The sequence below is a fragment of the Gossypium arboreum genome, chromosome 10 (genome assembly GCF_025698485.1).
Source record: "Gossypium arboreum isolate Shixiya-1 chromosome 10, ASM2569848v2, whole genome shotgun sequence".
Lineage (NCBI taxonomy): Eukaryota > Viridiplantae > Streptophyta > Magnoliopsida > Malvales > Malvaceae > Gossypium > Gossypium arboreum.
Window position 1 is genome coordinate 125,175,011 of NC_069079.1, and position 13,507 is coordinate 125,188,517.

General features: G+C 35.3%; 1 protein-coding gene across 1 annotated transcript; it reads right to left on the reverse strand.

Moving 5' to 3' along the window:
* Positions 1-889: 889 nt before the first annotated feature.
* On the reverse strand, positions 890-1,470 carry LOC108451322 (uncharacterized). The gene is made up of 2 exons (XM_017749025.1): positions 1,044-1,470; positions 890-933 (listed from the first exon to the last, which is right to left on the reverse strand). Exons 1-2 carry the CDS (start codon positions 1,468-1,470, stop codon positions 890-892), a joined length of 471 nt encoding a protein of 156 aa, XP_017604514.1.
* Between the last annotated feature and the right edge of the window lie 12,037 nt (positions 1,471-13,507).

Here is a 13,507-nt window from a genome sequence, read left to right on the forward strand (position 1 = left end):
CCTTTTCGGGTTTTTAACTCAAAAATATTGTGGTCTCAAGACACCTTTTACGGGTTTTCATCTTAGCCTCTCCTTTTTTTTTTTTTAAGTGAAGCATTTTTTGACTGATTCTGAATTCATGGGATTGAGTAGGTTTTTGCCATCCATCTCGGTTAGAATCAATACTACTTCAAAAAAGGCTTTCTTTACCACATAATGTCCTTCCTAATTTGGCATCCATTTTTCTCTAAAGTCCTTTTGTATGGGAAAGATCTTTTTCAGCATCAGGTCTCTATCATGGAATCCTCTGCGGTAAATATTTTTGTCATGAGCTTGCATCATTCATTTTTGGTACACCTGACCATGACGGATAGCTTTTAGCCTCTTCTCTTCGATTAAGTTCAACTAATCATATTGAGATTGGATTCATTCTGCTTCATCCAATTTCAACTTGGATAAAATTCGGAGAGAAGGAATCTCGACTTCAATGGGCAAGACTGCCTCTATTCCATAAACCAATGAGAAATGTGTTTCCCTAGTAGAGGTTCTAATAGACGTTAGATAAGCATAGAGGGCAAATTGAAACTTCTCGTGCCAATCTTTATAAGTCTATGTCATTTTCCCTATGATCTTCTTAATTTTCTTATTGGTTGCTTCCACTGCACCACTTATTTTTGAGTGATATGGTGACGAGCTGTGATGTTTGATCTTGAATTGACTATACACCTCCACTATCGTGCTGTCATTCAAATTTAATGCATTGTCAGATATGATCATTTCTGGTATTCTATATTGACATACGATCTCTTTCTTCAAGAATTTTCTAACTGTCGACTTTGTGACATTGGCATAAGAAGTGGCTTCTACCCATTTGGTGAAGTAATCGATGACCACAAAGATGAACCAATGCTTATTGAAAGCCTTTGGCGAGATCGGCCTGATGACATCCATGCCCTACATAGAGAAAGGCCATGGAGAAGTCATCACTTAGAGAGGTGAATGAGGCACATGAATTTTGTCCCAATAAATTTGGCATTTGTGACACCTCTTGGCATAATTGATACAATCCCCTTCCATGGTGGACCAATAATATTCTAATCTCATGATTTTCCTAGCTATTATGAAACCATTAGCATGTGTTCTGCAAACACCCTCATGTACTTCTTCTAGGATTTTCTTAGCCTCAACAAAATTTACACATCTCAGTAACACCTGATCCTTTCCTCTTTTGTATAGAACCTCTCCATCTAGGACATTTTCATTGGTCAAACTTCTTAAAGTCCTTTTATCATTCTCGATTGCCTGCTTGGGGTATTCATAGTTCCTTACATATTGTAATATGTCATAGCACCAAGGGTGATCATCCCTTTCTTCTTTCTTAAAGTAGTAACAATGGGTCGAAGCCTCATAAATACTTATCTGGATAGGTTTCACATCCTCTTGTTTGTTCACTTTGATAATGAAAGCTAAGGTAGCCAAGGCATCAGTCATCTGCTTTTCATGTTACAAGAGGTAGCTGAAGGTGATGTCATCAAACTACTTAATTAACTCAAGAATTAGCTACCGATAATCAATCAACTTGGGATCTTTTCTCCTATTCACATTTGAGTTGATAGATTACTAGTGTAGAATCCTTATATACTTCCAATACCTTGTTCTTGCATTTTATAGCTGTACGGGTACCTATGATGTACGCCTCATATTCCACCATGTTATATGTGTAATCAAAATCAAGTTTACTAGTGAAAGGATAATGATATCTATCTGGGGATACCAGGACTACCCTAATTCCATTACCTATGGCATTTGAGGCACTGTCAAAATATAGTTTCTAGGGATATTCTCTTGAAGAACCTTTTTCAATGGTTGCAACATACATCAAATCTTCATTTGGGAAATCAAAATTTAAAGGTTCGTAATATTCTGGAGCTCTGCTAGCTAGGAAATCTACTATTGCACTCTATTTTATTGCCTTTTGGTTTACATAGATTGTATCAAATTCAGAGAGTAAGATTTTCCATCGATCCATTCTTCCATTCAACGTGGTCGATTCCATTATGTACTTTAGAAGGTCAATTTTCGAGATGAGCCAAGTTATATGGTACAACATATATTATCTCAGCCTCTAGGTAGTCCAGATTAAGATGTATTATAGCTTCTCGATTGGTAATATCTTATCTTGCATTTAGTAATCTTATTGCTAAGGTAATAGATTTCTCTTTCTTTCCTCCTCGACTCATCATGCTGGCCCAGTACGCATCTCATAAAATTTCCAAATACTGACAAGTATAGTATCAACGGTTTATTTGGGCTAGGTGGCATCAGCATTGGGGCATTGGACAAGTAATGTTTAACCTTGTCAAAGGTCTTTTGGCATTCTTCATCCCATACACCTAGGTCATATTTCTTAAGGAGACGGAATATGGGGTCAAATTTCTCGGTTAGTTGTGAAATGAACTAGGCAATGTAATCTAATTTCCTTAAGAAACCCTGGACCTCCTTTTGGATATACGGCAGTGGTAACTTCTATATAGCCTTGACTTTTTCTAGATCAATCTCAATCCATTTCTCGCTAACTACAAATCCCAACAATTTACCAGACGTGGCCTCGAAAGTACATTTTGCTAGAAAGTACATTTTGCTAGATTCAACTTTAGCTAGAATTTTTTCAACCTCAAAAATAGTTTCTTCAAGACTTTCACATGCTCCTTCTTTGTTTGAGATATTATGATCATATCATTAACATAAACCTCAATTTCTTTATGCATCATATCATGAAAAAAAGTTACCATCACTCTTTGATATATTGGTCCCGCATTTTTAAATTTGAATGTCATCACTGTATAACAAAATGTTCCCTATATTGTTACAAATGTGGTCTTCTCTATTTCTTTAGGATGCAGCTTTATCTTGTTGTATATGGAGAAACCATACATGAAGGAAAATAGTGAATGACATACCGTGTTGTCCACTAGGGTACCGATGTGAGGCAACAGGAAATTGTCCTTCGGGTTGGCCTTGTTTAAATCCCTATAGTTCATACACATTTGCACTTTCTTATCTTTTTTAGGGACGAGGACTATATTGGCTACCCACTCTGAATATTTGACCACTTGTAAGAAACTAGCATCAAATTATATCTTGACCACTTCCTTTATTTTCAACAGTACGTCGGGCCTTATCCTTCGAAGTTTCTGCTGAGCCAGCTTACATTCTTCCTTTATGGGAAGCCAGTGTACCATGATATCAATACTTAGACCAGGCATGTCTTGATATGACCACGCGAAAACATCTTTAAATTCTTAGAGCAAATCAACGAGGTCTCGCTTTGTCTCTACAATGATGTAAGTTCTTATTTTCACCTTTTTTTATTTCTTGTTTGTCCCTTAAGCTCACAATTTTCACTGACTCTTTGTGATGTAGGATCTATTTCTCATCTTCCTCTACTATCTTAACAAATCAGGAGAAAAGTTACAATCTCAATCGTCTTCAAAGTTCTGAGGTTCCTTTAGACACATATCCTGCTCAAAAGGAGATTTTAAGTTAGCATCAAAGTTGTTTGTATCATTGATATCTGGAGACCTATTATAGGAATAAAAGAAAACCAAAGAAAAAATAAATTTAAGAATAATTATCTATGTGGTATGAGTATGAATGAAATGAAAAAAAAGAATATTTGTTAGGTGGGACACAAAGAAGCATTGTTTTCATTGAAATAAAAAATAGTTGACATATGCTTTTTTCACAAAAGGAATCTTATTGCTCCCAAGCTTAGAACAATAGGTGTGTTTTGAATATTACTCTAAAATGGCCCTAAAAACTATATGGATCTCTTTCGCAGTCCAATTGTTCAGAACACTTTCGGGGATGTAAGGACAAATTCTTGATAGGTTCTCTTCTTTAATTTCCTTTTCAAAGGCACAAATATCTTCTTCTTTCGAACCCTTGATATCTTTAAAGAATTCTAATTCTTTCTTATCCATCAGACTTTACACTAAAGCCCTGAACCTGGTGCATACTTGGATCTTATGACCTTTCGTAGCGTGAAACTCATAGTAGCTCCTCACGCTTTTGGGTACTGCCTCTGAATCTTGAATGATCAAGCCACCATCTATCATTTTTTTGCCAAACCCATTTTAGAGGGGATTTCACTTTCATGACATCGATTTTGGTCCTCTTGACCCCACTCTCAGTTATCGCATTTACCCCTTGGTCAGGATCACTGGGTAGCGGATTTCCAGCCACATTAGGCCCCGAAGGATCATCGAACCTTACAATTCTATCTTGATAAACCTTTTGACCAACTTCTTAAAGGGAATACAATTCTCGATTGAGTGTCCCGTTATCCCTGCGTGGTATTCGTATTGACCATTCACATCATACCACTTTGGGAATGGAGTTTGCATTGGCTTTAAGTAAAACGGCGATACTACATGCGCGTTGAACAAATTCTGATATAATTCTCCATATGTCATCGAAATAGGCGTGAATTGGAGGCTTTCTATGGTTGGCCTTAAATTGGATTCTTGCCTCGAAGAGCCCTGATGGTTGGCCATCATGATCCTAAGTTGCGCAATAATGACTGGTTTTAAATAGCTCTTATTATATACGCCCGCAGTGTTTACTTTGTTTTCTTTCTTTCTTGTGGCAAACCTTTTAGCACTTTCCCCGGCGTATATTTTTCCACTCTTTATTGCATTCTCAATCATTTCTCCATACATAACTATATCTAAGAAGCTTTTGGTAGTACTACCCAACCTATGGTTGATGAATGGGGCATTCAAGGTGTTGATAAAAAGCGTTGTCATTTCTTTTTCCAAAAGAGGTGGATGAACTTGTGTTGCCACCTCCCTCTATTTTTGAGCATATTGCCTAAAGCTTTCATTTTGCTTCTTCTCCATGTTTTGCAGCGTAATTCTATCGGGTGTCATATCGGTCCCATAGCTATATTGTTTCATGAAAGCCTATGCCAAGTCTTTCCATGAATTGATCTTTGCACGGCTTAGCTGATTGTACCGTTTGGCAGCCAACCAAATCAAACTATCCTGGAAACAATGGATTAACAATTGGTTGTTATTGGTTGTCTATCAAGTTCAATTGAAAAGATGTTTTGTCTTGAGCATTATAGCAGATGACTCCTAAAAGATAGAGAAATAAATGTGACTAACAGTACATCAGATATGACCCAAGTAAAATAGATATCTTGAATCCATTTATGAATTTATTCACTTATGACGTTCATAATGTAATATATCTTAATCCTAAATTAGTGGGACATGAATGGAAACGTTGCTTTACACAATATAGCTTTTAGAAACAAACAATTTTCTCTTAAATTTAAGATTTTTTGTACAAAACACCAACAAATGAGAATCAAACATTGTGAGGTTTTGTCAACGAGGATTTCTCCTTTGTGTTGATTTAAAACTAAGCCATTTCTAGGTTTTTCATATTCAACTTTTCAATGTAGGTTGTACCTTAAACAATGCACATTCCAATAAATAATAAAGAAATTGTGTAATTTTAATAATTAAAATAAAATATTCTTTTTACAAAGAAGTTGATAAATTATTGTGTAATGTAATAAACTTTGAAAATTTGGTCAAGCTAGCATGATTTAATACTTATATTTAATCATATCCTATTTTCTGAAAGGGAAGAGACCCCTTTTCCAATACACATTCAGAATGGTTCACATTTGTGGATATTCTTTAATGAAGTTTAGTTATATTACAATATCTAAACCATAGACATAGTTATAATCAACTTATTTATATTTATTTAATCAAATCAATTATCCTTTTACAATTTAAAAACTAAAGACAAAAACATTCCACTAACTCATTCTAAAATTTTCAATCCAAAGGTAAAGCTTGCCAAGTTTGGGATTCTCGGAAACTTCAGAAAGAGGAAGAATAAACAACTAATACTTAGCCACAGGCATAAGCAACACATTCCCACACTTATTTTATCATGACAATCAACAATGCAATGCCACTTATGCTCCTAACTGAACCACACTGCTTTCCCACAATACAAACAAACCAATCGTCTTCCCTCACTTATTTTATCATTACAATCAACAATGCAACGCCACTTATGCTTATAACTGAACCACACTGCTTTCCCACAATACAAACAAACCAGTCGTCACCAAACAAGAGATGAACGAAAACAAACAAAATCGATTAATCAACTGAATTTCGTAAATTTAGTCTACTTCTTTTTGAACTAAATTTAATTATTAATCTTTTATAAGAAGTCAAATTAATCACTAAATGTAGAGAGGGTAAAAAACACTCTACCTCGTCAATGCGGCCTCAAAATATTTCCATCTCTTATGATTAATCTATACAATTTCACTAGCTTTTCCTGTAGGAGCAGCTGTGAGGAAGGGACCAACAGACAATAGCATGAGAAAAATTTGAAGGGTTTAACCACCGAAAGCGATTCATTCAAAATTTAAAGACTGGCATACGTCAATTGAGGTCAACAAGGAAACAATATAAAATCAAAAAGGTTAAAGAATTGCTTCTTCCATAGTCAAAAGTTTGAAGAAAATGGCTCCCCGTGATATCAAGAAAATAAAAGAAAAGAAACCATTATTTATTTTATTGAAAAGGCTAATAGTTAAACTAAAAAACAAAATTATGATGGAAAATTATAAATTTATAAATTTTATCAATGAATAGGATACTTACAATACTTCTTCAAAATTTATATTTATAGGTATAAAAAATATAAATGAAATAAAATTCTAGTTCTAATGAATATTTAAGTCTTAAAGTACATTAAATTTATCTTAATTTTAATAGAGATCCACTTAATAATAAAACATTCATAATAATTATATAATAATATCATTATTGTTTTTAATTCATGTATCTTTAGTAGCATTTCAACTTTATTGATTTAAGAAGTTCATTCACTCAACTAGTGTTGAAATATTTTTAAATATTTACAGCGTTTCAATAATTATAAATGAAAGAGTGTTATTGATCATGTTGAAAAGTCAACAAAGGTAGGAAGCAACTTGTTAAAAAGGTGAAGCAAGTTGCACCGAATGTTGAAAAGTTGAATGGGATAATTGCAATTTTGGTCCCTAATTTTTTAGGCCATTTGCAAGTTAGTCCCTGAACTTCAACTATAAATAGGCCTTTTCATTTTCATTTCAACCATCCCAACCAATCTTTCTCTCTTAGTTTTCTCTCTTCTCCCATTTGAGAATTCTTAAGGAATTCTATTTGTTTGTAATATTTTGGAGATAGTAAAGTTATCATCGGTATTAGTGCCCGGGGCGTAGGTATAATTTACGAACCTCGTTAAAACTCTTGTGTTCTTTCTTGTCCTATTTTTCTTTCAATATTTGAGGGTATAATAGTAGTATTTAATTGTGCTATTAAATTACTATAAAAGGGATATTCGACTAAGGAAAGACTTGGTATTTAAGAGATCCTTGTGATCCACCTCTCTTCCCAGGAATTGAACTTTGTGTGATTTTTAGTACAATAATTTACACGCTTCCGACCCTATTGAAACAACAAGTGGTATCAAGAGCCAAGGTTAATCGTAGTATGCTCTGTGGTTGCGCTTTAAACGATCTTCCACATCGAAAAAGATTTCCTTAGGTATATTGAAAGATTATGGAGAAAACGGTCGGTGTAGGAGCTTCAACATCGTCCATGTGGACAAGACCGACAATTGCAAATGCAAGATTGGCCGTGGAGATCTTTGATGGCACGGGCCATTTTGGTATGTGGCAAAGTGAGGTTCTAGATGCCCTTTTCAGCAGGTCTAGACATTGCCATTGATGAAGAGAAACCAGATGATGTACGGAGAAAGATTGGAAGGCGATCAATCGGTTGGCATGTGGCACAATTCGATCATGCCTTTCTCGAGAGCGGAGGTATGCTTTTTCAAAGGAGACTTCTGCAAATAAGTTGTGGGTGGCACTTGAAGAAAAATTTTTGAAGAAAAACAGTCAAAATAAGCTCCACTTGAAGAAAAGACTGTTTCGCTTCACTTACGTCCCAAGTACCACAATGAATGATCACATCACCAAATTTAATCAGTTAGTCACTGATTTGTTGAATATGGATGAGACATTCAAAGATGAAGATTTGGCTTTGATCTTTGTTGGGGTCACTTCGAGGAGTTTGAGTTCTAGAAACTACTCTACTTCATGGCGAGAGTGATATATCTCGGCGAAGTGCATGCGGCCTTATCGATTATGAGCAGAGAAAGAAGGACAAACAGAAAAACTCAATCGAGATCTGAAGCTTTAGTAGTCCGAGGTCGTTCATACACTCGGAAGAAAACTCAAAAGGGAGATCAAAGTCAAAGTCCGGACTCGGAAAGATGAATGTGCCTTTTGTCATGAGAAAGGCCATGGAAGAAAAATTGTCCAAAGTGAAAAATAAGGGAAAAGTCTGCTGTAGATGCTTGTGTTGCAAAGCATGATACCGTGACTCGAATTATCACTGGTTGCATCATCATCGTCGTTCCATTCAGATGAGTGGATATTGGATTCGGGTTGTACCTATCATATGTCCCCTAACCGGGAGTGGTTCTCTGATTTAGTAGAACTAAATGGAGGAGTTGTTTATATGGGCAATGACAATGCACAGTAAAGCTGTTGGGATAGGTTCAATCCAATTAAAGAATCAAGATGGATCAACCGAGTTCTAGCGATGTTGATGCGTGCCCGGTTTGAAGAAAATCTCATCTCATTGGGAGCCTTGGAATCCAATGGTTCAGTTATTACTATGAGAGATGGGGTTTTGAAAGTGACATCTGGCGCACTTGTGATATTGAAGGGCATCGGGAAAAATAACTTGTATTACTACCAAGGTAGTACAGTTATTGGAGCGATCATTGCGACTTCCATAACAAAGAATTGGACTCAATGCGGTTGTGGCATATGAAGTTGGGACATGCCGTGAAAAATCCTTGCAAATTCGCAAAGCAAGGATTGTTGAAAGGTGCAAAGGCTTGCAAATTAAAATTTTGCGAGCATTGTGTTCGGAAAGCAAAAGAGAGTGAAATTGAAGCCTGCTATCCATAATACAAAAGGTATTTTGGAATATGTTCACTTTCAGATGTGTGGGGCCTTCCAAAACACTTTCGTTGGGAGGAAAACACTACTTTGTTACTTTTGTTGATGACTTTTCCAGAAGAGTTTGGGTGTATACCATGAAAACTAAAGATGAAGTGCTTGGAGTTTTTCTTAAATGGAAAACTATGATCGAAAACCAGACTGGCAAGAAAATCAAGCGGCTTAGGACGGACAATGGAGGGGAATATAGAAGTGATCCGTTCTTCGATGTGTGCCAAGAGTATGGTATTGTTCGACACTTCACAATCAAGGATACACCACAATGAGAATGGAGTGGCGAGGCGTATGAATCGAACATTGCTTGGAGAAAGTTCGATGTATGTTGTCCAATCTTTGGGTTGGGCAAGCAATTTTGGTGAGGTCGTGACATATGCTGGCCATCTTGTTAATCGTTTGCCATCATCGCATTAGAAAGAAAAACTCCTATGGAGGTATGGTCCGGAAAACCGCTCTGATTATGATTCCTTACATGTGTTTGGATCCACCGCATATTACCATGTGAAGGAGTCAAAGTTAGATCCGAGGGCAAAGAAAGCTCTCTTTATGGGAATCACTTCGGAGTGAAGGGATTTCGTCTTTGGTGCTTAAGCACAAAGAAAATGATCTGTAGTAGAGATGTTACCTTTGATGAATCGCCACATTGAAAAAGGTAGCGAGATGAAGATATTCAGACAAGCGATACTCCACGGCGGTGGAGTGTACTCCAAAACAGTGGAGTTTGAGCGGATGGGGATTTGCCCAGTTAATAAGTCTAATTCTCCAGCCACAATGGAGGAATTAGAGGTTGAAGAGGTTCGACCCAAGAACCATTAAGTACACGAGAACCGATTCAGCGATTGCAAGGCCAAGGAGAGAAATTCGTAAACACCGCTCGATTCTTGATATGGTGGCCTCGCCCTTCCGTTGTTGATGATGATATTCCTATCACTTATCAAGAAGCAATGCAAAGCTTAGAAAGTGATAAATGGAAAAGCGCCATGGATGAAGAAATGCAATCTCTCCTGAAGAACAATACTTGGGAGTTGGCGCAATTACCGAAAGGTAAAAGGGCAATCGGATGTAAGTGGGTATTCGCAAAGAAAGATGGATCTCCTAGTAAGAAAGATGTTCGCTACAAGGCAAGGTTGGTAGCTAAAGGCTACGCTCAGAAGGAGGGAATTGACTACAATGATGTATTTTCCCCTGTTGTGAAGCATTCCTCCATTAGAATTTTGTTGGCCTTGGTAGCACAGTTGAATTTGGAGCTAGCTCAACTTGATGTTAAGACGGCTTTCTTGCATGGTGAGTTAGAAGAGGAGATCTATATGACTCAGCCCGAAGGATACAAAGATGCTGGTGGTAGAAATTGGGTTTGTAAGCTGAACAAATCGCTATATGGATTGAAGCAATCCCCGAGGCAGTGGTACAAGCGATTTGATAGCTTTATGAAAAGGCAGAAGTACACAAGAAGCAAATATGACAATTGTGTGTATTTGCAAAAGCTACATAACGGATCTTTCATTTATCTACTCTTGTATGTTGATGATATGTTAATCGCTCAAGAGCCAAAAGAGATAGATAAGTGAAGGCTCGGTTGAATCAAGAGTTCGAGATGAAAGATCTAGGTGAGGCCAAGAAGATTCTCGGCATGGAGATAAGTAGAGATAGACAGAGAGGTAAGCTTTGTTTGAATCAGAAGCAATATCTGAAAAAGGTATTACAATGTTTTGGTGTAAATGAAAACACTAAACATGTAAGTACCCCACTTGCTTCTCATTTGAAACTTAGTGCTCAATTATCTCCGAAAATTGAAGAAGAAAGAGAATATATGGCAAAAGTCCCATATGCTAATGCGTTGGGAGTTTGATGTATGCGATGGTGTGTCTGCGACCGACATTTCACAAGTTGTTGGAGTTGTGAGCGGTATATGCATGATCCTCGAAAGGGACATTGGCAAGTCAGAAATGGATTCTGCGGTATCTTGAAAAACCGTAGATGTTGGTTTAGTTTTTGAGCAGGATGAAACACTTGGTCGGTTTGTAGTCGGATATGTTGATTCCGACTTTCTGGTGATTTAGATAAACGTCGTTCAACTACGGGTATCTGTTTACTCTTGCGAAAGCCCCAGTGAGTTGAAGTCTACCTTACGATCTCTGATGGTCGTGTCTACTACTGAAGCGGAATATATGGCGATTCTGAAGTCATTAAGGAGGCTATTTGGCTTAATGGATTGTTGAAAGACTTGGGAGTTGTTCAAAGTCACATTAGTCTATATTGTGACAATCGAGCGCTATTCATTTAGCGAAAAATCAAGTCTATCATTCAAGAACCAAGCATATCGACGTAAGATATCACTTTGTGCGGAAGTCTTTGAAAAGGAAAAATTCTACTTGAAGATTCCGGCGCAGATAATCCTGCAGATATGATGACCAAAGTGGTAACAACAATCAAGTTTAATCATTGTTTGAACTTGATTAACATCCTGAGAATTTGAGCACCTTCAGGTGTATGGCGCTCGAGAGCGCATTTGGAGGCACTACAAAAGATAACTTTATCGAATTTGGGGAGTTGAAGGAAGTGTGTGAAGATGCGATTATCCTAATCAAATCTTCAAGGTGGAGATTGTTGAAAAGTCAACAAAGGTAGGAAGCAACTTGTTAAAAAGGTGAAGCAAGTTGCACCGAATGTTGAAAAGTTGAATGGGATAATTGCAATTTTGGTCCCTAATTTTTTAGGCCATTTGCAAGTTAGTCCCTGAACTTCAACTATAAATAGGCCTTTTCATTTTTCATTTCAACCATCCCAACCAATCTTTCTCTCTTAGTTTTCTCTCTTCTCCCATTTGAGAATTCTTAAGGAATTCTATTTGTTTGTAATATTTTGGAGATAGTAAAGTTATCATCGGTATTAGTGCCCGGGGCGTAGGTATAATTTACGAACCTCGTTAAAACTCTTGTGTTCTTTCTTGTCCTATTTTTCTTTCAATATTTGAGGGTATAATAGTAGTATTTAATTGTGCTATTAAATTACTATAAAAGGGATATTCGACTAAGGAAAGACTTGGTATTTAAGAGATCCTTGTGATCCACCTCTCTTCCATAGGAATTGAACTTTGTGTGATTTTTTAGTACAATAATTTACACGCTTCCGACCCTATTGAAACAACAGATCAAAAGTTATATCATTTGATTTTTTACAAAATATTATAATTATTCAAGCCGCATTAATTGAATAGTTACGTTTATTTAAAAGATATTAGTTAAATAATTATATTTATTTTAAAGATGTAAGAAAAACAACTATTGAAAGTTATGTCTCTTCACAAAGCCATAAGAAATTTCTATAAATAGGAGTAGAATTTTATTTGGAAAATTTTCTAAAAATTCTCAAAAGTTGTCTCAATCCTTCCTCCATCTTCTACTATTAATTCTTTATATAAATTAAAATTTTTTGTTATATTTTATTCAAGACTTAGTGGATTATTTTTGTCAGTGTAAAACGTAAATAGTAACTGTATTTTTTTATATTCTTAGGGCTAGTTTGGCAATACTTTTGAAAAGTGCTTTTGAAAAGTGCTGTGAAAAAGTACTTTTGAAAAGTTTGGTTTAAAATTTGAGTGTTTAGCATTGCTGTTAAAAAGTGCTTTTGAGAAATAAAATGTCCATTTTAGACATGTTATTATAAAGTAACAAATATGTATTTAAATAATATTTAAATTAGTTAATATTATTATATTTTAGTAAGAATATAAAAAATTATTATAACTTCTTGTTAATATTTTAATATATAAAATATAAATTTTAAATATTTTAAGCAATAAATATTAATTATTTATAAAATTTAATTAGAATATATAAACTATATTTTAAATATTTAAATATAACTATTAAATATTTGTAATTAGTATTTTAAAATTATTTTTTATTTTTAATTAATGATTTTAACCCATTTGTAATTAAGTACCAAGAAAAAAAGAAAAAGTACTATGATATTGGAGGGTGAAAAGTAATTAAGCATTAAAAGTGCTTTTGGGAGAGGAAAAGCTAAAATTTTAGCTTCTCCTTTTGAAGTGCTTTTGAAAAGACTTCTAAAAAGCTAAAATTTCAAATTAAAGAATTGTTCTGCATGCTTTTCTTCCAGAAGTATTTTTGGAGCCAAAAGTGCTTTTGAAAAGCAATGCAGAACTAGCCCTTAATGTATAAAGTAGAGGACTAAATTCCAAACGTTTAAAGTGTTTAGAGATTTAGAGCATATTTTAACTTTTTAATCTTTATTATATAATTTTTTGCAAACAAATAATATACCTTAGATGGAAACACTATCATTTTTAAAGACTTTTGAATTGATATAAATTTAAGCCTTGAAAAAAAGGGAAAAAACAAAAAAAAAAATTTTGAAAGAACAGATCAAGTTGTGAGTAGATAACAATTCTAC